At 47.0% G+C, this 19,154-nt stretch overlaps 1 protein-coding gene across 2 annotated transcripts; it reads right to left on the bottom strand.

Annotated features, from left to right (window-relative positions):
• Positions 1–11,274: 11,274 nt before the first annotated feature.
• LOC120709486 (nuclear pore complex protein NUP98B-like) lies at positions 11,275–17,888 on the bottom strand. 2 transcript variants are annotated; one of them, XM_039995144.1, is made up of 10 exons: positions 17,830–17,888; positions 17,618–17,709; positions 16,526–16,636; positions 15,073–15,231; positions 13,961–14,427; positions 13,740–13,865; positions 13,532–13,654; positions 13,338–13,445; positions 13,088–13,235; positions 11,275–12,192 (listed from the first exon to the last, which is right to left on the bottom strand). In XM_039995144.1, the coding sequence occupies exons 3-10, from the start codon at positions 16,632–16,634 to the stop codon at positions 11,603–11,605; spliced, it is 1,830 nt and encodes a 609-aa protein (XP_039851078.1). In that variant the 5' UTR covers positions 16,635–16,636; positions 17,618–17,709; positions 17,830–17,888; the 3' UTR covers positions 11,275–11,602. The 2 variants fall into 2 exon arrangements, with proteins under 2 accessions (XP_039851078.1, XP_039851079.1); XM_039995145.1 differs by having other exon boundaries at positions 13,740–13,802; positions 17,830–17,887.
• Positions 17,889–19,154: the final 1,266 nt, after the last annotated feature.

The raw sequence follows: 19,154 nt of genomic DNA, 5'->3' as shown, positions 1-19,154 counted from the left end.
CATCGACTGTCGTCGAGTGTGCGATGCGTTTTTCAAACTATTTATTTGTGACTGAGTTTAAGTAAGGTCCAGATGAAAATGCTCGATCGTGCAAAAGGCAAGCTTAAAAGCTCAAAAGCTGCAAACAATTTCAAGCCAAACCTACTGAGCGCCCAAAAGTTGACGAGCATCTGCAAGAGGTTATGTAAAACATTAGCTAAATTTACAGATTCTAACTTCTTTGTAAAAATAGAAATCTATCTAAAAAGATAGATTATCCAACTGACTAGGCCCTGTTTGGTTGCATCTAGCGCAACTAGCGCAACGAGAGAATCTTATATGCATGGAGTACTAAATAAAGTTTATTTGCAAAAATTTTTCACATATAGATGTAATTTTCGTGACGAATCTAATGACTGTAATTAATCGATGATTGGCTACAGTGATGCTACAGTAACATTCTCAAATCACACGGTCAAATGTCTCATTAGATTCTTCAGGGTTCCTAGCGCAGGAATTCTGAAGTTATTTTAGTAAACTATCATTATTTATTACCCCTAATTATTGGTCAAAATTGCTACAGTCTGAAGTTATTTTAGTAAACTATCAATATTTATTACCCCTAATTATTGGTCAAAATTGCTACAGTCTAGTGTAGCACAAACCAAACAGGGCCTAGTATATCTTGACTCTACATATTCAAACCCCCCCCCCCACACACCCAGGTCGCTGCGGTAGGGGACAGGCGGCGACTGGGCAGCCACGGTATGTGACGAGCGGCGCCGGCCCGGTGGCTCAATGGCCACGCCAAGAGACGGGAAGGAGTGGCAGCGAGGCAGCCACGCTCGGGGAGGGGGCGGGGGGGGGGGGGGGGGCAGCCACGTGCGCCGAGGCAGACGTGAGGAGAGGAGTGGGGGGAGAGCCGTGCCGGCGGGGAGGGGTGGCGGAGGGGCGCTCACGCGCCTCTGGCATGGTCGGCGGCATGCCACCCCGCCGCGTGTGGGCGAGAGCAGTGAGAGGGGGTGGTGTCAGACCCGGAACAACGGGACTGCCCACGGACACGGAATGTTTCAGAGTAGAGAGTAACACATGGATATGTCATACCTCTTTTGTATCTACCCGAATAGGAGTAGAGCTAGTCGACGTGCTCGGGAGCTAGCCGAACTCCTCGCACTAGGATCCTAACAGAACTCGACTAGAACTTTCCATGTAACCCGATCCCCCCAAGATATATAAGGGCGGACAGGGACCCCTCCAAAAATATCGAACAATACCTTAGGGAATACAAACCACCACACAGGACGTAGGGTATTACGCTCCGGCGGCCTGAACCTGTCTAAATCCTTGTGCCCCTTGCACCATCGCGTTCTGATCTCGGCGAGTCCCAACTCATAACCACTCTCCTCGGGATACCCCTCGGAGAACCCGACGATAAAACATCGACAGCTGGCACCCACCGTGGGGCCTCTCGCCAACAATCGTTAGAAGAACTCGATGGCTTCTCTTGACGACACTCCGGTGCTCGAAAAAGGCACCTCCCTTCGCGTCGGCTCCTGGATCTTCGTCACCGGCGGATCAGGCAGCTTCGAAAGCTATTCAATCAATCAAGATCCTCCAGAAGTTTCAGAAGCTGCAAAATGCCATGAATTTGACGAATTCATCGATCAACTCAAAGAAATCGGATTTTCGAACCTCAACAACGAAGCCCGGATTCAACCCGAATTCGACGAAATCAAAGCCAAAATACTCTCCGAATTGGAAGAGGGCTTGGAAAAACTGCTGGAAGATTCCAAGCAAGAAACTGCCACGGATGGAAAAACACTACCTCCCAATTGCATCCACCGTCGAAGGTCACTTTTTCAAACATCGATAATATCGATGAAAAGATCGAGCACTGCCTTCAGTTGGCTGAACACACGTTCAACATCAACACTTCTCGCGAAGAATTCTACAACCAGGGGACTCTCAACTATGCAAAGCTGGAACAAGATCAAGCTTTCATCAAATATCTCGAAGAATTGGATGAACCAATCTCTGAAAACGAACTAGCCGAATGGTCACACGACATCGACTTGTTTATGGAAGGATTAACCAATCCCGACAAGCTTGAAGCTCTCTGGGAGCAATCCAAAGTGAAGAAACTGTGGGACGATTCACAAAATAAGTCACTGATTCAATTGGATCAATATCAATCACAATCCCACCCTGCAGAAGATTGTTACAATCGAAGACTACATGAGTCGCTGGTGCAACGTCATTCAAACTCCAAATTCACCCACGGATCAATATCTATCACAATCCCACCCTGCAGAAGATTGTTACAATCGAAGACTACATGAGTCGCTGGTGCAACGTCATTCAAACTCCAAATTCACCCACTCCGCAAGAAAATCATCGCACGCCGCAGCTATTTTCTCCGAAAAAAACGTGACAATTTGGACAAATACAACAAATTCATAAATGAACTTTCAGTTCGAATCGAAGGCGGATGGCCCCCAGCGGATTACATCCCACATAACGAGGACCTTCTGCGACATACTCTCGGATTCTCTCCCCGAACCAAGCCAGACAAGGAACTCTACCCGGATTCGGATCAAGTTTTTAAAAGAAACCGGCTCGCTCTACAACCCGATTCGGACAAGAAGACTGAATCCGACAAGGAGTCGACTTCTACAGCCACTACAAAAATGGAACTGCAGTCCTCAGAGGAGCAGCAATTCTCAGAAGACGAAGAACTACCGTTCCAACAGGGCTTTCCACTCAAAGAAGACAATGTTAATTCAAAAATCCGCAGTCACAATCGTGAAATTTTCATGACTTTTCCCTCGAATCCCACAAACCGAAAAAGTGATTCTACAGCACTGGAAGACTTGGACAATGATGAATTCCTCTCTGAACCGGAGACAACTGAAGCAGCAGCAGCTAGCCATGAAAATCCTCCACCGGGAATCACAGTCACCGTTCAACTAGACAACAACCCGAAGATGATTCTCAAGACAGAGCATCATCAACAACTTGGCGACTCGTTCAACTACTCCAACAGTGACTTACACAATGTTATCAACATTGGCCACAACGCAAAGACAGTTGTCATCAACAAAAGGGAAGATCATGAGGAAGTCGAAGCCTACAGTCCAACATCTAATTACCGGATACTTGATATCTACGGGTACAACCCGCGAAAACGACGTCGCGACAAGCCATCACCTCCTTCTCAACCATAGCAGTCGACGATTGATTCTACTCAACAGAAAATCCATTCAAAATGCTTCCTGCATCCCAAAGGAAAGCACTCGAGTTTACAATGCAGCACTCTTCGCAAAGCACTCAGAGCACCTCCAACTTCTGCCAACAAAGAAAACAAAAAAGAGAGCTAACACAAGAAAAATTCTTTCCAACAAGGAATCAGACATGCCAGTTATTCAAACGAGTCATCTATTGGGCTTACCCCCGGTCTTACACCCAATAAAGACTAGGATGGGTTCGCCCGAGCTCTGACTCGAGTCATCTATTGGGCTTACCCCCGGTCTTACACCCAATAAAGGCTAGGATGGGTTCGCCCGAGCTCTGACTCGAGTCATCTATTGGGCTTACCCCCGGTCTTACACCCAATAAAGGCTAGGATGGGTTCGCTCGAGCTCTGACTCAGTTCACTACTCGTGTTGACAGAAGGCAAATACTAAAATGAGTCATCTATTGGGTTTACCCCTGGTCTTACACCCAATAAAGATTAGGATGGGTTCGCCCGAGCTCTGACTCGAGTCATCTATTGGGCTTACCCCTGGTCTTACACCCAATAAAGGCTAGGATGGGTTCGCCCAAGCTCTGACTCAGTTCATCACTCGTGTTGGCAGAAGATAAATATTCAAGTCGATCCCCGGTCCTACACCCAATAAAGGCCAAGATGGGTCCACCCGAGCAAGATTCCAATATAAAGAAATCGAGTGCTTCAAAATTGGATGAAAGGGAAGACTTCGTCGCCAGAGACATGTGCTCCCCCTTCTTAAGGGGTTATTTCTTCAGGAGTTGTCACTCCATCAGTTACTTCAAATACCAACCTTTCATTGTTTACTCAAGGTAAAAGGCACGGCGAATCGAGTAACTGGGGCTAAGGGACATGTGCCTTGCGGCCCTAGAGACAAGTTCTCTACCACCTTCAGGAGTAAAACCTAGAGACATGAGCTCCCCCTCTTCAAGGGTGGTTGCTCCTTCGGTTACCTCGAATACCAACCTTTCTTTGTTTACTCAAAGTCAAAGGCAAGGCGAATCGAGTAATCGGGGCCAAAGGACACGAGACTAATGGCCCTAGAGACAAGTTCTCTACACTCTCTCGTCCATGAGGCGACGACTATTTCGACTACTTCGGTACTCGACCTTCAGAGGGACATGCTGCCCATATCCCAAGAGGATTATCTCATCCACGAGGCGACAAATTCTCGACTACTTCGGTACTCGACCTTCGGAGGGACATGCTCCTCATATCCCAAGAGGATTATCTCGTCCACGAGGCAACAAATTATCAACTACTACAGTCATCGATCTTTGGATGAGACAAGTTCCCTATATCCCAAGAGGATTATCTCGTCCACGAGGCGACAAATTCTCGACTACTTCGGTACTTGACCTTCGGAGGGACATGCTCCCCATATCCCAAGAGGATTATCTCGTCCACGAGGCGACAAATTATCGACTACTACGGTCATCGATCTTTCGATGGGACAAGTTCCCTATCTCTCGAGAGGATTTTTCTCGTCAATGAAATGACAAATTTTTCGACTACTTCGGTACTCAATCTCCGGACGGGACACACTCCCTATCTCCCAAAAGGATTTCTTTGTCCACGAGACGATAATTGATCGACTACTTCGGTACTCGATCTTCGGATGGGACAAGTTCCCTATCTCCAAGGACTTAGTAATCCAAGAGATGACAATTCATCGACTGCTACGCACTCGACTTCGAGAACATACAAAAGAAGAGAATAATCGACTACTACAGTACTCGAAGCAATCTCTCCACCTCCTACAAAGGAACTACTCGTCCACGAGACGACTAGCAAATCGACTACTACGGTACTCGAAGAAATGATTCAAGACAGTTAATGACAAACTTCATGAAAAAGACAAACAGCCAATCGGCCGTCAAAAGAAAGTACTATACATCAGAATGTGAAAAGTACTGCAAAGGACACCCGTCCCCACAAGAGCCAAAGGAATATTACAAACAACTGTTCAAGCCTCTGGCGCAGGCTCCAACTCACTGATAACCTTATCAGCGATGGGTTTCATCGCCGTGACATATCCAGAGAATTTCTTCTCCGAACAGCCCACGGCAACCCCATCACCAATAAGGGATAAGTTCGCTAAAGGAAGAAAGGACTTAACCAATCGTAAGGCATGAGCTAAGTAGTCCCTAGAGGTATCAGAGGAGAAGCTACTGAGCCGCTGGGGGGCTTCACGAAGACACTCCAGCAAACTCTTCTCACCAGCTTCTTCATCTTCGACCATCTCGACGACTACTTGTGCCGCCGCCTCAAGATCAGCTAGCTGTTGAGCCTTCTGATCACGATCAGCCGCCAAGTCCCTGATCTGCTTCATATCACTGACCGCTTGCTTGTCAGCATCAGCCTTGATCTTGGTCAGCTTCTCCACAGCATCTGCGTGATGATACATTATATTTTTAGGATCAGTCACTAGTTCATCCCTTTCCAATAATAATCTTTTAAGCTCTGCCAAAGCAAGCAAAACATAAGCACAGAACAAAACCACTCGAAGGACAAGCACCAAAGAAGGAAAAGAATACCTTTCCTCTCCTTGGCAGCAGCCTTGACCTTCTCCTGCAGCTTGGAGGCCTTGTCCTTCAGAGCAGAATTGTCCTGCTCCAAAGTTTCCACCAGGGCTTCCAGAAGCTTGACCTTTTCTGACTGCTCCCGAGAAGACTTCTCAAGAGCAGCCATCTTCTCAAGCTACAGCGACTGGTCAGCCGACAACCAGAGATCCTCCCTAGTCCGCCGAAGGAACTTGGCTTGCTCAGCAACTTGTCTAGCCAGATCCTGCCAACAAAATGCGATCGAGACAAAGTACTCGACAACTCAACAAAAATACTCGAGTACAAAAAGATACCTACAACGAGAGCAGAATGGTAGCCCAGAATCCCCAGGGCGACAGCAATCGACTCCCCGACCGGCTTCTCCGCCTCTTGCTGCGACGACTCCAGCGGGACCAGATCAACTCTGGCAGAAGCAGGACTCTTCGGTTGGTCCTCGGCCACCTTATCTGAAAAATACAAAGATATCAGCAAAAAGCCCGATGGAAAAATCAGTCGATCACATCAAGACACTCACTAGTGCCAGTGGCATGAGACTCCTTGCCCGCCTCCCCAATGGGCAGATCCCCCACCACGGCATCAGCAGAATCAGCCAACCGATCGCCTTCCTTCGGCGAACCTAGAGGCAGCTGGGCAATATTCTTAAGGGAATCAAAAATCCCCTTCTCTGACTCGTTGAACCCCAGAGCCTCCGAATTGCTAACAAAAGTACTCGACACTTCAACAGCAAAATCAAAGGAAAGCAAAAAGAAGTCGATCAACAGTCACACTTACTGAGAAGAATGCTTCAGCACGAATTTCTTCGGCTTGACAAATTTTGGGACCATGCTCTGGCCCGAAACGCTCTGCCCCTTGGCAGAGCCACTCCCACCGGACTCGGCCGGCGCAGAAGCAGTCGTGACAAAGGGGCTCACAACGGAGCTCACCGCCTGCCTCTTGGAAGGAGAAGGAGGCCTAAGAAGGAGAAAAGCCATCAAAATCAAGCACAACACCACAGAAAAGTACCAACCCGTACTCACCTGTCACTACTCCCAGCAGAAGCGGCGCTCCGTTTCCGCGTCCTCCCAGAATCGACGGCCGGCTCGCCCGCCGCCCGATCCCGGACGTCCGACGCCGTCCGACTAGCTGATGGACCTGCAAACAAAATACAACCGCAATCAATCAAGGATCCAACAGTCAATTTGAACCAAAATGCAAGACAAAATAAGTCAGATGCACACTTGAGTCAGTATACGCCAAAGGCACATCTTCGGGCAGCGGAGGCCTACTCTGATAGTTTTCGGGGTTAATCTACACGAAAGACACCAGATCAACTCGACTACTCGACAAAAGTACTCGAGCTATGCTACAGTCAACTACTCGAAACAGTACCTCTCGAGGACATCTGCCTGCCCTGAACACTCCAGAAAGGCTGGGCCTCTAGCCCACATTCTTCAAAAGCGCAGCCACTCGAGCCTCCAAATCGTCCTCAGAAATCTTCTCCCGAGTATATCGAGTGGGATCCTCCTCGCCCACATACTCAAAGGCAAGATGAACACGCCGCTGAAGAGGCTGGACCCTCCGAATGGTCCAGTGCGCCACCACGGAAGCTCCAGTAATCTGGTGCTCCGCCTTAACTATCTCGATCTCCCCAATGAGAAAGTTAACCTGATCCCCCCCTCGCTTCCCTTGGAATTCCAACTCGGCTTCTTCACAGGGGGACCAAGAGTACGCAGAGAAAGAGAAGAAGAAGGATTCCTAACGTAAAACCACATCTCCTTCCAGTCGATGACCTTGTCACTCAACTCATAGGAGATGTATTGGGGCTTCTTCCCCTGACGGAACTGCAACCCAGGACCCCCAACCACATCTATATTCGATTCGTTAGGGTGGGGTTTCAGATGAAAGAAGTACTAGAAAAGATCAAAATGGGGCTCAATCCCTAAGAAAGCTTCACACAGATGAACAAAGATCGAGATCTGAAGAATTGAATTAGGGTCAAGTGATGCACTTGAACCCCCCGTGATGAAGAAGCCCCGGAAAGAAATCGGAAACAGGAAAACCGAGGCCCCGAAGAACATAAGGAAGGAAAACAACAGATTCGTTTCCATCCTCATGAGGAAAAGTTTCCCTCTTAGATCCATGCCAATGGATCACGCTGCGGGGTTGAAGAAGATGTTTTCCCACCAAATCCAGAAGATGGGAGTCGGTACACTTACTCGACTTCCACCCGTGGACCTCTGCCTCGCCAACGGCAGCGGCGTCCACCTTCCCCTTCGAAGCAAATTTCTTCGGCGCCATGGGAACAGAGAAAAATAGATTCTCTCTTGCTTCACGCTCGGGGGCTAGCGGTGGCTAGTTTCCCATGGCACTTGGAGGCGAAGAGCAGATGATTTTTTTGGCGGCGGCGGAGGAGGTTAAGGAAGCATGCTAAACTTAGATCTACTCGAACAGTTAAATAAGCACACCCCGTGGCAGTACGGTAAATAACAAGAAGTTCAAAGGTCACGTGACAGTTCCAGAACTATTTCAGCAAGCAAATTCCTGACCTCCCCGCAGAACAAGCGGAATCTGCGCAAAAAACAGAAATTTCCTTTCAAGGATTACATTCCAAAACAACAAAATACAAATATCTCAACGGTTTCACCACTCGAAACCACTCGATCTCAACTACAAAGAGGACAACCCAAGGGCTGATACAAAGATACAAAGCTTGTTACTCCCAAAGGGGAATAACCCAGATACATTCAGGGAGAAAAATGCTTGTTGTAAGAACATATGGATGGTCCAGAACATCACAAATCCTCTTCTTGCATCTGCTCTTCTCCCTGATATGTTTTGCAACAAAAATAATGCCATCTCTCCAGAAGCCATCGGGGGGGGGGGGACAACCACAGTTCCCACCCGAAAAAGCTTCTGACACGGCTTCCACCAGCTCCCTATCAAGACAACCAGGATGGCTGCGAAGTGAGAAGCAAAGATGGCGGCCTGAGAGATAACAAGTGTTTGTGCTGCTCGCAAACACTCTTCTAGCACCTACAAGGACAAATCGAGTACTCCCATCAGGAGGTCGGGTACTCTCAAGCGAAGAACTCCACTTGAAACCCATTGCCACAACTGCAAAGATTGAGGAAACAAGTGCTAGAGACACTGCTTAAATAGAAGAAGCAACAGAGCCGCAGCTCAGCCCGTGACAACCAAAGGCAAGGAGACTCACGGGCGAAACAGAAAAGATTCTACAAACAGTACTCGCCACGTGAACCCACGGGCAAACAGTACACTGCACTGACAACTTTTCAGAAGATTCACTGCAGCCTGGATGATTTCAGAAAGATCTCGAGAGGACGAAACACGATTCTCCTGGACCCTTAACCTCAAATCAAGGATTTGAATTCAAGGCTCGGGGGCTGCGGAATACGTGTCATAAATGACAACTTTTTTCAAAAAAAGTTCAAGACTTCAAACGGAAGACCGAAGAACCCAGAAAACCGAGCTGATCCTCAGCCTGATTCATCGAATCAATCTAAGGCTCGAGGGCTACTCCATATGGAGCGCGAGTACATCGCGCATCATATACCAAGACAGATTCGGGGCTTGAGCACCTCATAGCATCGATGCAGCCGAAGAAGCACTCAGAAGACTACACAAAGCACTCGATGGACTCCGAGGATGGACAACCTGCTCCAGAAGCACCCGAAGCACTCGGCTACGCAGACAGAAGTCCAGAAGCTCTTGAAGTACCCGACGAACGTCTTCAGAAATGCTCGATGCCTGTAGGACACGACTACGAAGAGCTCGGGGGCTTGTCAGACCCGGGACAACGGGACTACCCACGGGCACGGAATGTTCTATAGTAGGGAGTAGCACATGGATATGCCATACCTCTTTTGTATCTACCCGAATAGGAGTAGAACTAGTCGACATGCTCGGGAGCTAGCCGAACTCCTCGGACTAGGATTCTAACAGAACTCGACTAGGACTTTCCATGTAACCCGGTCCCCCCAAGATATATAAGGGCGGACAGGGACCCCTCTAAAAACATCGAACAATACCTGAGGGAATACAAACCACCACATAGGACGTAGGGTATTATGTTCCGGCGGCCTGAACCTGTCTAAATCCTTGTGTTCCTTGCACCATCGCATTCTGATCTCGACGAGTCCCTACTCATAACCACTCTCCTCGGGATACCCCTCGGAGAACCCGACGGTAAAACACCGATAGGTGGCGCCAGCGTGAGGGGCGGGAGTGGAGAGAGGGCGAGAATGCGGCACGGGAAGGAGTGTGTGCGGGACCGCGAGGGTGCCGAGGTGCGTGGAAGCAAAATTTGGCGTGGGAATAGGCATTTGCGAGGGAGGAAGAAGATGGTGAGGGGAGGGCGCTTGGCAAAATTAGATAGCGGAGGGGAGAAGATGAAGCTGGATAGCGAGGAGAGGCAGGAGAGTTTCACCGCTGCTTTTCCAAATTTACCCAGCCACTGAGGCTCTCAAATTATTAAAGCAAGTAATCTATAAAACAAAGCACTCAGTCAATTGTAAAAGTCCCAAGACTTTGCTGCATCACAAGGCAGACATACTATGGGCATGTTTGAATCTCAGGGATTATTTCTATCACACTCCTTTCTAGCCCAAAATAGCTCAAAATCTTCAAACATAAGGGTTAATTCTTGGCTATTTGCAAATAGCCTACCCAAAAAATTATCCCACCAAAGGGATGATTATTTGGACTATTTTTGGTGAACCCCACAGGAGCAACTTTTTCTCCTCCCCACGTGATTTCAATCAGGGGTCTGGATCCATTGCGGCGGGGCGGCGGCCGCACCTCGCCCTCCTCTCCCCGTCTCGATCCGCGTCGGCCGCCTTCGCGATCTATCACCACCGGCGACCCGCCCTGCTGCCTCAACCCCCCCCCCCCCCCCCCCCCCGCGCGGCACCCCCTCCATGTCCCTCGACCCGCGCCGACGCCACTGTCCCCGCTCAGACCGGCCCCAAGCCGGCGCCGCCGGCCCCATGCCGGCGCCACCCTCACTCGCCCAGGCCAGCCCAGCAGCATAGCAGCAGCGCAGCATAGGCACGCACAACCCAGCCACACGAAGGGCCACGACGTAGCAAGGCAAGGCTGGATCCGGCGAGAAGAGTGGTTAGTTGAAGTCAAATGATTGGAAAAGTACTTTATGGGCCAAGTAGCTCCAAATAGTCCTTGAATCCAAACATGTGAAGGACTATTTGGAGGGCTATTTGCTTGGACTAAATAGCTCTAGCTCAAATAGCCAAGGCTAGTTCTCCAAATACACCCTTTATCCATACAAATTATGTCCTATTTCTATTAAGGACTTATTCCTGACATTGGTTGTGGTCAATAGGTTTCAGTAATAAACGAGGTGGATATTGGCCTATCTACAATTCTGGTAGTCGTTAACCTCCCGTCTAGTTTCCTTGTCCGAGAACCGTACAACCGAACTTTAAAACTGCATATCTCGTATACTTGCAATTTCTTTAACATCATCTTCTGCATTTATGTGGCGAAGCAACATTAATCATCTAAAACTGCATATTTGCAATTCCACATCTTCTGAAGTCTAAGGCAGCAATCTGTACACCTAATACGCAACAAAACCACGGCACGAAACTAAAATGTCACCAGAGCTGGACCCTGCGTCAACCGTACATTGGAGTTAAATATTCCCAAGCTAATTTCACTGAGAATTTTGCCTCAGCAGCTAATGCTAAGACGCCTGCCTAGAGTGCATAGCTATTTCTGAGACACCAGAGGGGTGAGAGCCTACTGTACAGACTAGGACCTTAGAACTGCAAGCACCCTACTGGCTGAAATTCTTGACTTTGAACTTCCACTCCCCCTTCATCGGGTCAAAGGACACGAACTCCGCGTCGTGCTCCTTGGTCCATTGCACCAGGGTCTCCTTGTATCTGTCGACTGTCGGCCCACCTGTGAACTGCAACCCAGTCTTCTGGTCGATGCACTTCACGTTTAGGAGAGTGACCTCTGCAGGTTTGTTCAATCCCTGCCCAACAGGTGGCGTCTTGCTCTGATCTCTGTATACAAGGATCTCACGGTTGCTAAACTCCACAATTGATGCGATATCGAGCTTCCGCACATCAGTCTCCCCATCAAACCTGACGCTGCCATAGCCATGCCTGCCTACCGTGAAGTGCGGCACACGGGAGCAGTAACCTGGCTCTTCACTCTCCTTCACGGCAAGTTCCACAATTGACGGCACAGTGTAGTAATCTGCATTGTAGAGCCGAGGCAGCACACTCCCGGTGTTCACTTCACATTCTGGTGCAGCTAATGATTTCTGGGTCGAATGGGCATCACCATTATTCCCCTCCTGATTCCCAGTAGATCTTGATGGTGGATGACCAATGCTATTGTGAACTTTGCTGGGATCTGCAATAATTATGAATCAATGACTACAGGAGTATGAATAATCTTCAGTTACAATATATATCAATATACTTCGCCATTTCAAGTTGCTAAAAAGGTGAAATTATGTTTCTCAACGGAGCAAGGTAATGGCAAATAAATAAACAATGATGCTTCCAAATTATGTATTTGATTGTGATTCATCAATCCTCTCTCTTGTTTTTCCTCTAATGATACAGGAGAGCTGCATATCATTTCATCAAAGGAGAAAAATCGAGTATAACAAGTCAGGTAAAGATAACCCCCCGCCGCGCCCCGCACACGCACACAAGAAAACTAGATTACATTCATGCCACAGACAAAAGACAAGAACCTCGATCGTGATCCATCAATTCTCATTACATTTGTCCATAATTGCTTAAACAAATATAAACTGCGATGCAACACATGATTATTTGAATAAACATTCTCTATAGTACCAGTGTACCACCATAAATTTCTCTACATAAATGACAATGTATTTCCTCCGACATTTTTTTTATTTTCACAAATATAAGTTGGAAAACATCAAGAAGCACACTTCACTAACATACTTGCATTCCTAATTAGCTAACTATAAAGAAAATGAAACATAACCTTGCTGCAAGGTATAACAGTATGACAGAAACACAAGAAGCGGATACAAAATTATTTCATTTGTTTCATTTGGATCCTGAAACCAAACTTGGGAGTATATTTGCACTACTTATCAAAACTGATTATCTTGTAGATAAGAAATACCACTTCTCCCCCTGAAAACCCCACTCATTTAACCAAAAACTGTGTTCTGAGTAATATTTTGAATGAGGCCATCTTCTCAAGTAGGTATATAAATCAGAATCTCAGATTAGTACCAGATGTCAAGAAATTCAAATATTACCAGATCCACCAGTTGAACTAGACTGTTTGCTCATTTGATCCTTAGCAGGTCTCGCAACCGATTGGATAGTCAGCTCATGATTCTCCCCGGGATAGATAGATAGAGAAATAGGTGCTTCTGTAGATTTAGCAACATGATCAGAATGAACCTGCCAAGAAGGATAACAGCATGCATGTCAGCACACAAAATCAGAAATAGTATCGTATTACCAGACAACATCATTCTGGACTCTGCAGATATAATATCCTGCCTGTGAATTTCCAGCGCCATCATTGCTCGACGAAAAATGAATGTGTACTAATCTGACATTGACTGGAAGATGCAACTCTAAAGTATTATTGGGATAGTCAACATTGACCTGCAAACAGAATTATCTAGTACAATGAGTTATGAAAGCAGCACCTCAGGAAAAAGAGTGTTATTCAGGGATAGCAGGATACTTACGCTAGTACAATGAGCATCTGAAGATAGAGCTGGTTTTGAATGGGCGGTTGAAGAACCAATCAATGGACCTTTTCCAGGTTGAGTAGATGTTGTGGGAAAGTTTCGACCGAATGTACCCTGCCGCTATTGATAAAGAAACACAAATATGAAACCTTCTTATATATGACAGCATAACAAACAAATAATCAAACTTTTTAGTGATACTTACAGTAGAAGTTGCTTCTGCTAAAGCTGTATTTAATGCACCTGCTGAGTTGCTGAATATATTGTCCTGACACATAGTAGGTACAGAAGTGTCAGTCGAAAAATGGGGGCACAGTAATGTTGCAGTGGTCTGCTAACAACAAACCAACATAAAGGGAAATAGTTACAAATCACATAGGCAAATGTCCATTTTCGCATGTGAATAAACTTTATAGGAAGACTTACCATAGATTGTGTCGATGCTGAAACTGAATGTGCCCCTCCCACTTGTGCAGTAAAAGGTGACTGGTATGAGCTAGGACAATAGGTGGAGGGATTCTTTTGAAACTCGGTGTGTGATGGAGGTGGTGTTTGGATTCCCATGGATGCTAGCTTTGAGGGCAGGTAATGATAAAATGGCAGTCCAGGAGTGTAAGAACTATGACCTTTTGTTAAGGATTGCAAATCTCCAGATGAAAATGATGACTGAGCAGATGGGAGCCAGAATGGGTTGGAACTGGAGGAGGAACCTCGTGTTGAGGGCTGTAATTCTGCAGGGGGGTGCTCAGTGGACTCTGGAAATGGAGCAATGCAGTGAGTCGCCGGCCTGAAAGTGAAATATGGTGTACTTGAACAGGATAAACCAAATGATGGTGATGAGGACACAGGAAATATAGGAGCTGGATTAATGCTTTTCTGCAGGCTGTCACCTCCTAGAGCATGCAAAAGTAGCTTATTAGGATTAAAAAACAAAGTAAAAAAAGACAAACACACAATTCAGGAATACAATATTAACAGATCAACATAAATGTGAATATTATTCTCATTCAAAATGTTTAGGTGTACTCACTATTCAGACACAAAATAAGATCAACAGTAAATTGTTGATGCTAATAAGTTGCATATATGCTTCAGAGTTCAGATTACGTAACAGGATATTTAAAAGGTACACTGCAATGCAAAATAAAACCTGGAAGTCACACTAATCATCTTTGTAGCTTATAAGAAGGTGCTTCTGATGAGTGATGATAATTGGAAAAGCTACTAAGCAATGGGAGATTAAGAACAAAAGGACCCTTCGGAATTGGGATCATGTGAAATTTCAGTGTAGGAAAACCAAGACTTGTAGAGAAATAAGGATCCAATTGGACAACGTGATACTTCCATGCCTTCTTTACTAGATGTTACTCTCATGTCTGCAACTTTACATTGTTTTTAAGTGCAAAAAATCCCTTTATAAATTTGGTACAGTTAAATTTTCAAGTGTAACATTTCTTTCTTTAAAAAGATATTCCATATTTAATAGATCAAAAGTTCCAGAACAAGTTTGAGGTTCAGAGATTGTTTCAGATACTTACCTCTGTCCCCTCTCTCATAATCTTCATGTCGAAGCTCTTCATGAGACTTATTGCAGTTTACCAGCATTGCCGAAATTGATTGAATCTGATACAAATTAGGAGGATCATCAATAGCGGTAGGCGCATAAGCACAGACCCTGCTGCCCTGTTCAGATGCCCCTACAAAATTAGGATAGGAAAAGAGAAACACAGATATAAGATGACGAAATCTGAAAAGGAAGTCAGTCAGATGAGCAAACAATTACAACCAAAATGGGAGTTGTAGTTGCAAACAGAAAAGAAACATTTGCCAACTTGTGAGCCGTGGAATTAGCCAGTCACAGAGGTGGAAAGTAGGTGTAGACATGACTGCTTATAAGTACTTTGCAAAGTGAGGGTTATTGACTTATTTCAACCAACTGCTTTCATTACTATCTGTAAACATTTAATGGTAGCAGCTGAAACTCTGAAGTGATTCCTTATTGTATCCAGTAACATAACAACTAATGAAAACCAGAAAGTACTTGGGAGTATTGCAGACTAGAAACAGGTAAAGCTCAATATGGCACTCAGACAAATTACAATGGCCTTGTCAGTAAACACCCACTAAATAAAAAAACAAATGCCCGTCTATGTTTTTAAAGCGGTAAGGCGAGGCGAGGCGATCCACCACCGCCTTATCGCCTAGGCGACGCCTAGGCGGGCTAAGGCAGGCTAAGGCGAGACCTTAAGCAAGGCGAGCCGCCACCGCCTTGTCGCCTAGGCGACGCCTTGAAAACAGAGTTGCCCGTGCACAAACAGAACACAAGAGCAGGAATGTTTGTGGACAGGAATCTTGCATCCAGCATATTGTTTTGGAAGTGGCAAAGATAAGAAGTAAGAATCCAGCAAGCCTACTTTAGCAGAATTAAAAATAGCCTAAAATAGAATGATGGCATTAAAGATATAGTCGAAACCATAGTCACAGAATTCGGGGTCGATGCCTCGTCCTACGACCCGGGAATGCCGTTCCGATTCGAGGGTCGGCGTCGAAGAGGGTCAGTGTCCCATTAAAGGTTGGATCGCGTCCTGGTTTGAGAGGGGTCGCAGTCCCATACTCCCATTGCTAGCAGATTTAATTGGGATAAGAAGGTTATTGATAGCGGATTGAGGTGGTTTTTATTAGATAATAAGCTGAGTACGTGTAGTATGATCTAAATGTAGTATTTTGTATTTTTTTATATGCTTGTGCAGATTAGTTTCTTCATTAGTAGCACATATATATTAGTTTTTGTCTTTTTAAAGACGCATCGACCCGAAAATATCGACCCGGATGAATCAGAGTCGCGTTCCACATAATAATTTATCATTCCATAGAGGTATACCTCCTTCGTACCACAATTTTATAAAGTGATGTCCCTCGACCCCGTTCCTCGACCCGGTCGACCCAGGAACTTTGTGACTATGGTCGAAACTCGAAAGAAATGCTACTTGCCCCATGGAGTGAAGGAGACAGAGCCCACGGTTTGCCCAAAGCCTGCGCCAAGACAAGATGAAGAGGACCCAAAGGTTTGGGCAGACCAAGATGAAGAAGAGCCCATCATAGCTGCAGAAAGCAAGATCACATCCAATTAGATGAATCAGAAGTCAATCACTAATGCTAATCCATTAAGTTCTTAGTCAGTTGTACAAGAAATTGCTAGTAGAGATGAAACCAAGACACTTGCCATGCTAACCAAAAACTAAAATACTTCTGAGGAAAAAAAAAGGCATGACCCCACTTCACAATTGAGAATAGTTGTGCATTAAGAAATCAGAAATCCACTCTACGGGAACTTGCTGGATAACATGTAATTCCTATGAAATAAAATGGGTTACAATTTGAACTTCAAATCTGCAACCTGCACCTGATTTAGAGAACCAAAATATTTGCTACGTGATATTGCATGGAAACATACAGAGTAGTAGTTATGGTTCCTGAATAATATAGCCGAAACACCAAATCCGCCCCGCCTGATTTAAAGGACTAGTAGAGCAGCACGAAGACATCAGCAGCAACACCCCCCCCCCCAACCCCCACCCCACCCCCATATAGCATATGTGCAATCCAAGCAACCCTAAATGACAATCAATTGCCTAAATCATAACAGAACTAGAACAGGCACCCCAAAATGCGTCGACACCATCCAGACGGGCATCGACGATCAAATGGGGGATCCGGAATTCCGTCCATGATTTTGGAACTAAATCCACAACCCCCTCAATGAAAGTTGCAATCGCAGCACCGCATGCTAGAACCAAAAACACCGGTCATCCGGGCGGGCATTAACGATGAAATGGGGAACCAGGGTTTCTGAACCGGATTTTGGAACGAAACCCACACAAAGCGCCCCCCCCCCCCCCCCCCGTGCACTGAATCCCGCGTGAGGCACTGAAGCAAGAGGAAAACGGACTGGTCTGCATTTGCCACGGCCACGAAACCCGCGCGCGCAGCCGTGGAACCAAACCCGACCCCGAGAATCCCCAAATGCCGCTGGATTCCGAACGAACGCATCGTCGATAGGCCGGAGTGGAAAGGAGACCTCACCGAGCGCGAGCGGTGGTGGCGAGTCGATCGAAGAAGCGGCGGCGGCCCAGCTCGCCCCCAACTCGCAGCCTCACTCTCCTCGCGCCTGCACCGGATCCGCTGCAGTTACCTCCCCGGCAGTTGGGTCACTGCCACGTGGGCCCCACTCGTGCAGGCCCCACACGCAGTGACTCAACTGCACGGCGGCCAACTGCAGGGAGCCTCGTCCCACCTCCTCCCGGTTCTTTTTCTTTCGCTGCCTACTGGAGTAGCCTGAGCCCCGTGCGCTCTGACTTCATACAAAGCGGGGTCTCCGCCTCTGCGCGTGGGCCCGCGCCATTCCTGGTCGCGTAAAATATGACCGGGCACCGCCAGGTTAGCTTTGTTCCAACGCAACATAGTCGGTAGGGAAAAGCAATCTATTATATACCAGTGAAAATGGTGGCACGTGTTTTAGAAAAATCAATAAATAAGATCCTAATTGCTACACGGAGAGCCCTATCCATTTAGGCTGTGTTTAGATTCTATAAAAATTTGGACGAAATTCACTGTAGCAATTTTCAACCAAAGGTTAGGACTAAATATAATTTAATTATAAAACTAATTACACGAATGGACGGAAAATCACAAGACGAATCTAGCTATTAAGTCTAATTAATCCGTCATTAGAGGTTGTTTACTGTAGCACGACATTGTCTAATCATAGTCCAATTAGGCTTAAAAGATTCGTCTCTCAATTACATCTGGGGGTTGTGGAATGAGTTTTATCAAACATTCGAATTTACTGTAGCATTATAAAATTTTGGGATCTAAACAAGGCCTTAGCACTGTGTGGAGAGTCCTCTTCTTATACTTTTTTTTATCTTAATCCTCTTCTTATACTTTTATGAATACACACAAGAGAGTAACAGAAGTGGACAAGAAGTAACTCTGCTGCACTTCTACCCCGGGGAGCACCTTCTTCTCCGAGAACGGGCAAGCGAGAAGTGGGCAGAGTGGCCGGCAGCAAGGTTTAGGGGTGACCAGGGGCTTTAATGGTCACCGGGTTTAGAGGGATGGCCGGGCAGGTGGTGGGGGAGGCCGGTTGGGTGGTACCGGCGGCGGGGGCAATGGGTGGAGACGAATAGGGTGGGGAGGACAGGGCGGTCCTCGCCGGTGTTGGTGGCGTCGCCGGCGAGGTGGTGGCTAGTGGCGGGGCGAGGGCACTCACCGAAGATCTGGACGGAGAAGGAAGAGAAAGGGATGAGACGAGAGAGAGAGTGGCGTCCTCATGGCATCCGACGCGGGCGAGGCAGGCAGCGGATCCAGGGGCTGGTGCCGCCGCACACAGATTCAGTGACATTGTCCCGTGACATTGAGTCACTGACATGTGGGACCCGCATATTCTAGGTCCATGTGGATCTCACATGTCAGCGTGACTCAATATCACGGGAAATGTCACGTCGGAAATGTCGCCGAATCCCAGTCCTGCCGCCGCTGCTAGGCGTGCCGCGGGCGGGCGGAGGTGGCGCCAAGCGGAGGCCATGCTGCGTGCGCACCGAGCGGATATGGAATTGTG

Source organism: Panicum virgatum, chromosome 5K (assembly GCF_016808335.1).
Source record: "Panicum virgatum strain AP13 chromosome 5K, P.virgatum_v5, whole genome shotgun sequence".
Classification (NCBI taxonomy): Eukaryota; Viridiplantae; Streptophyta; class Magnoliopsida; order Poales; family Poaceae; genus Panicum; species Panicum virgatum.
Note: the sequence above shows the minus strand (reverse complement) of the source record. Positions and strands in the feature narration are given on the sequence as shown.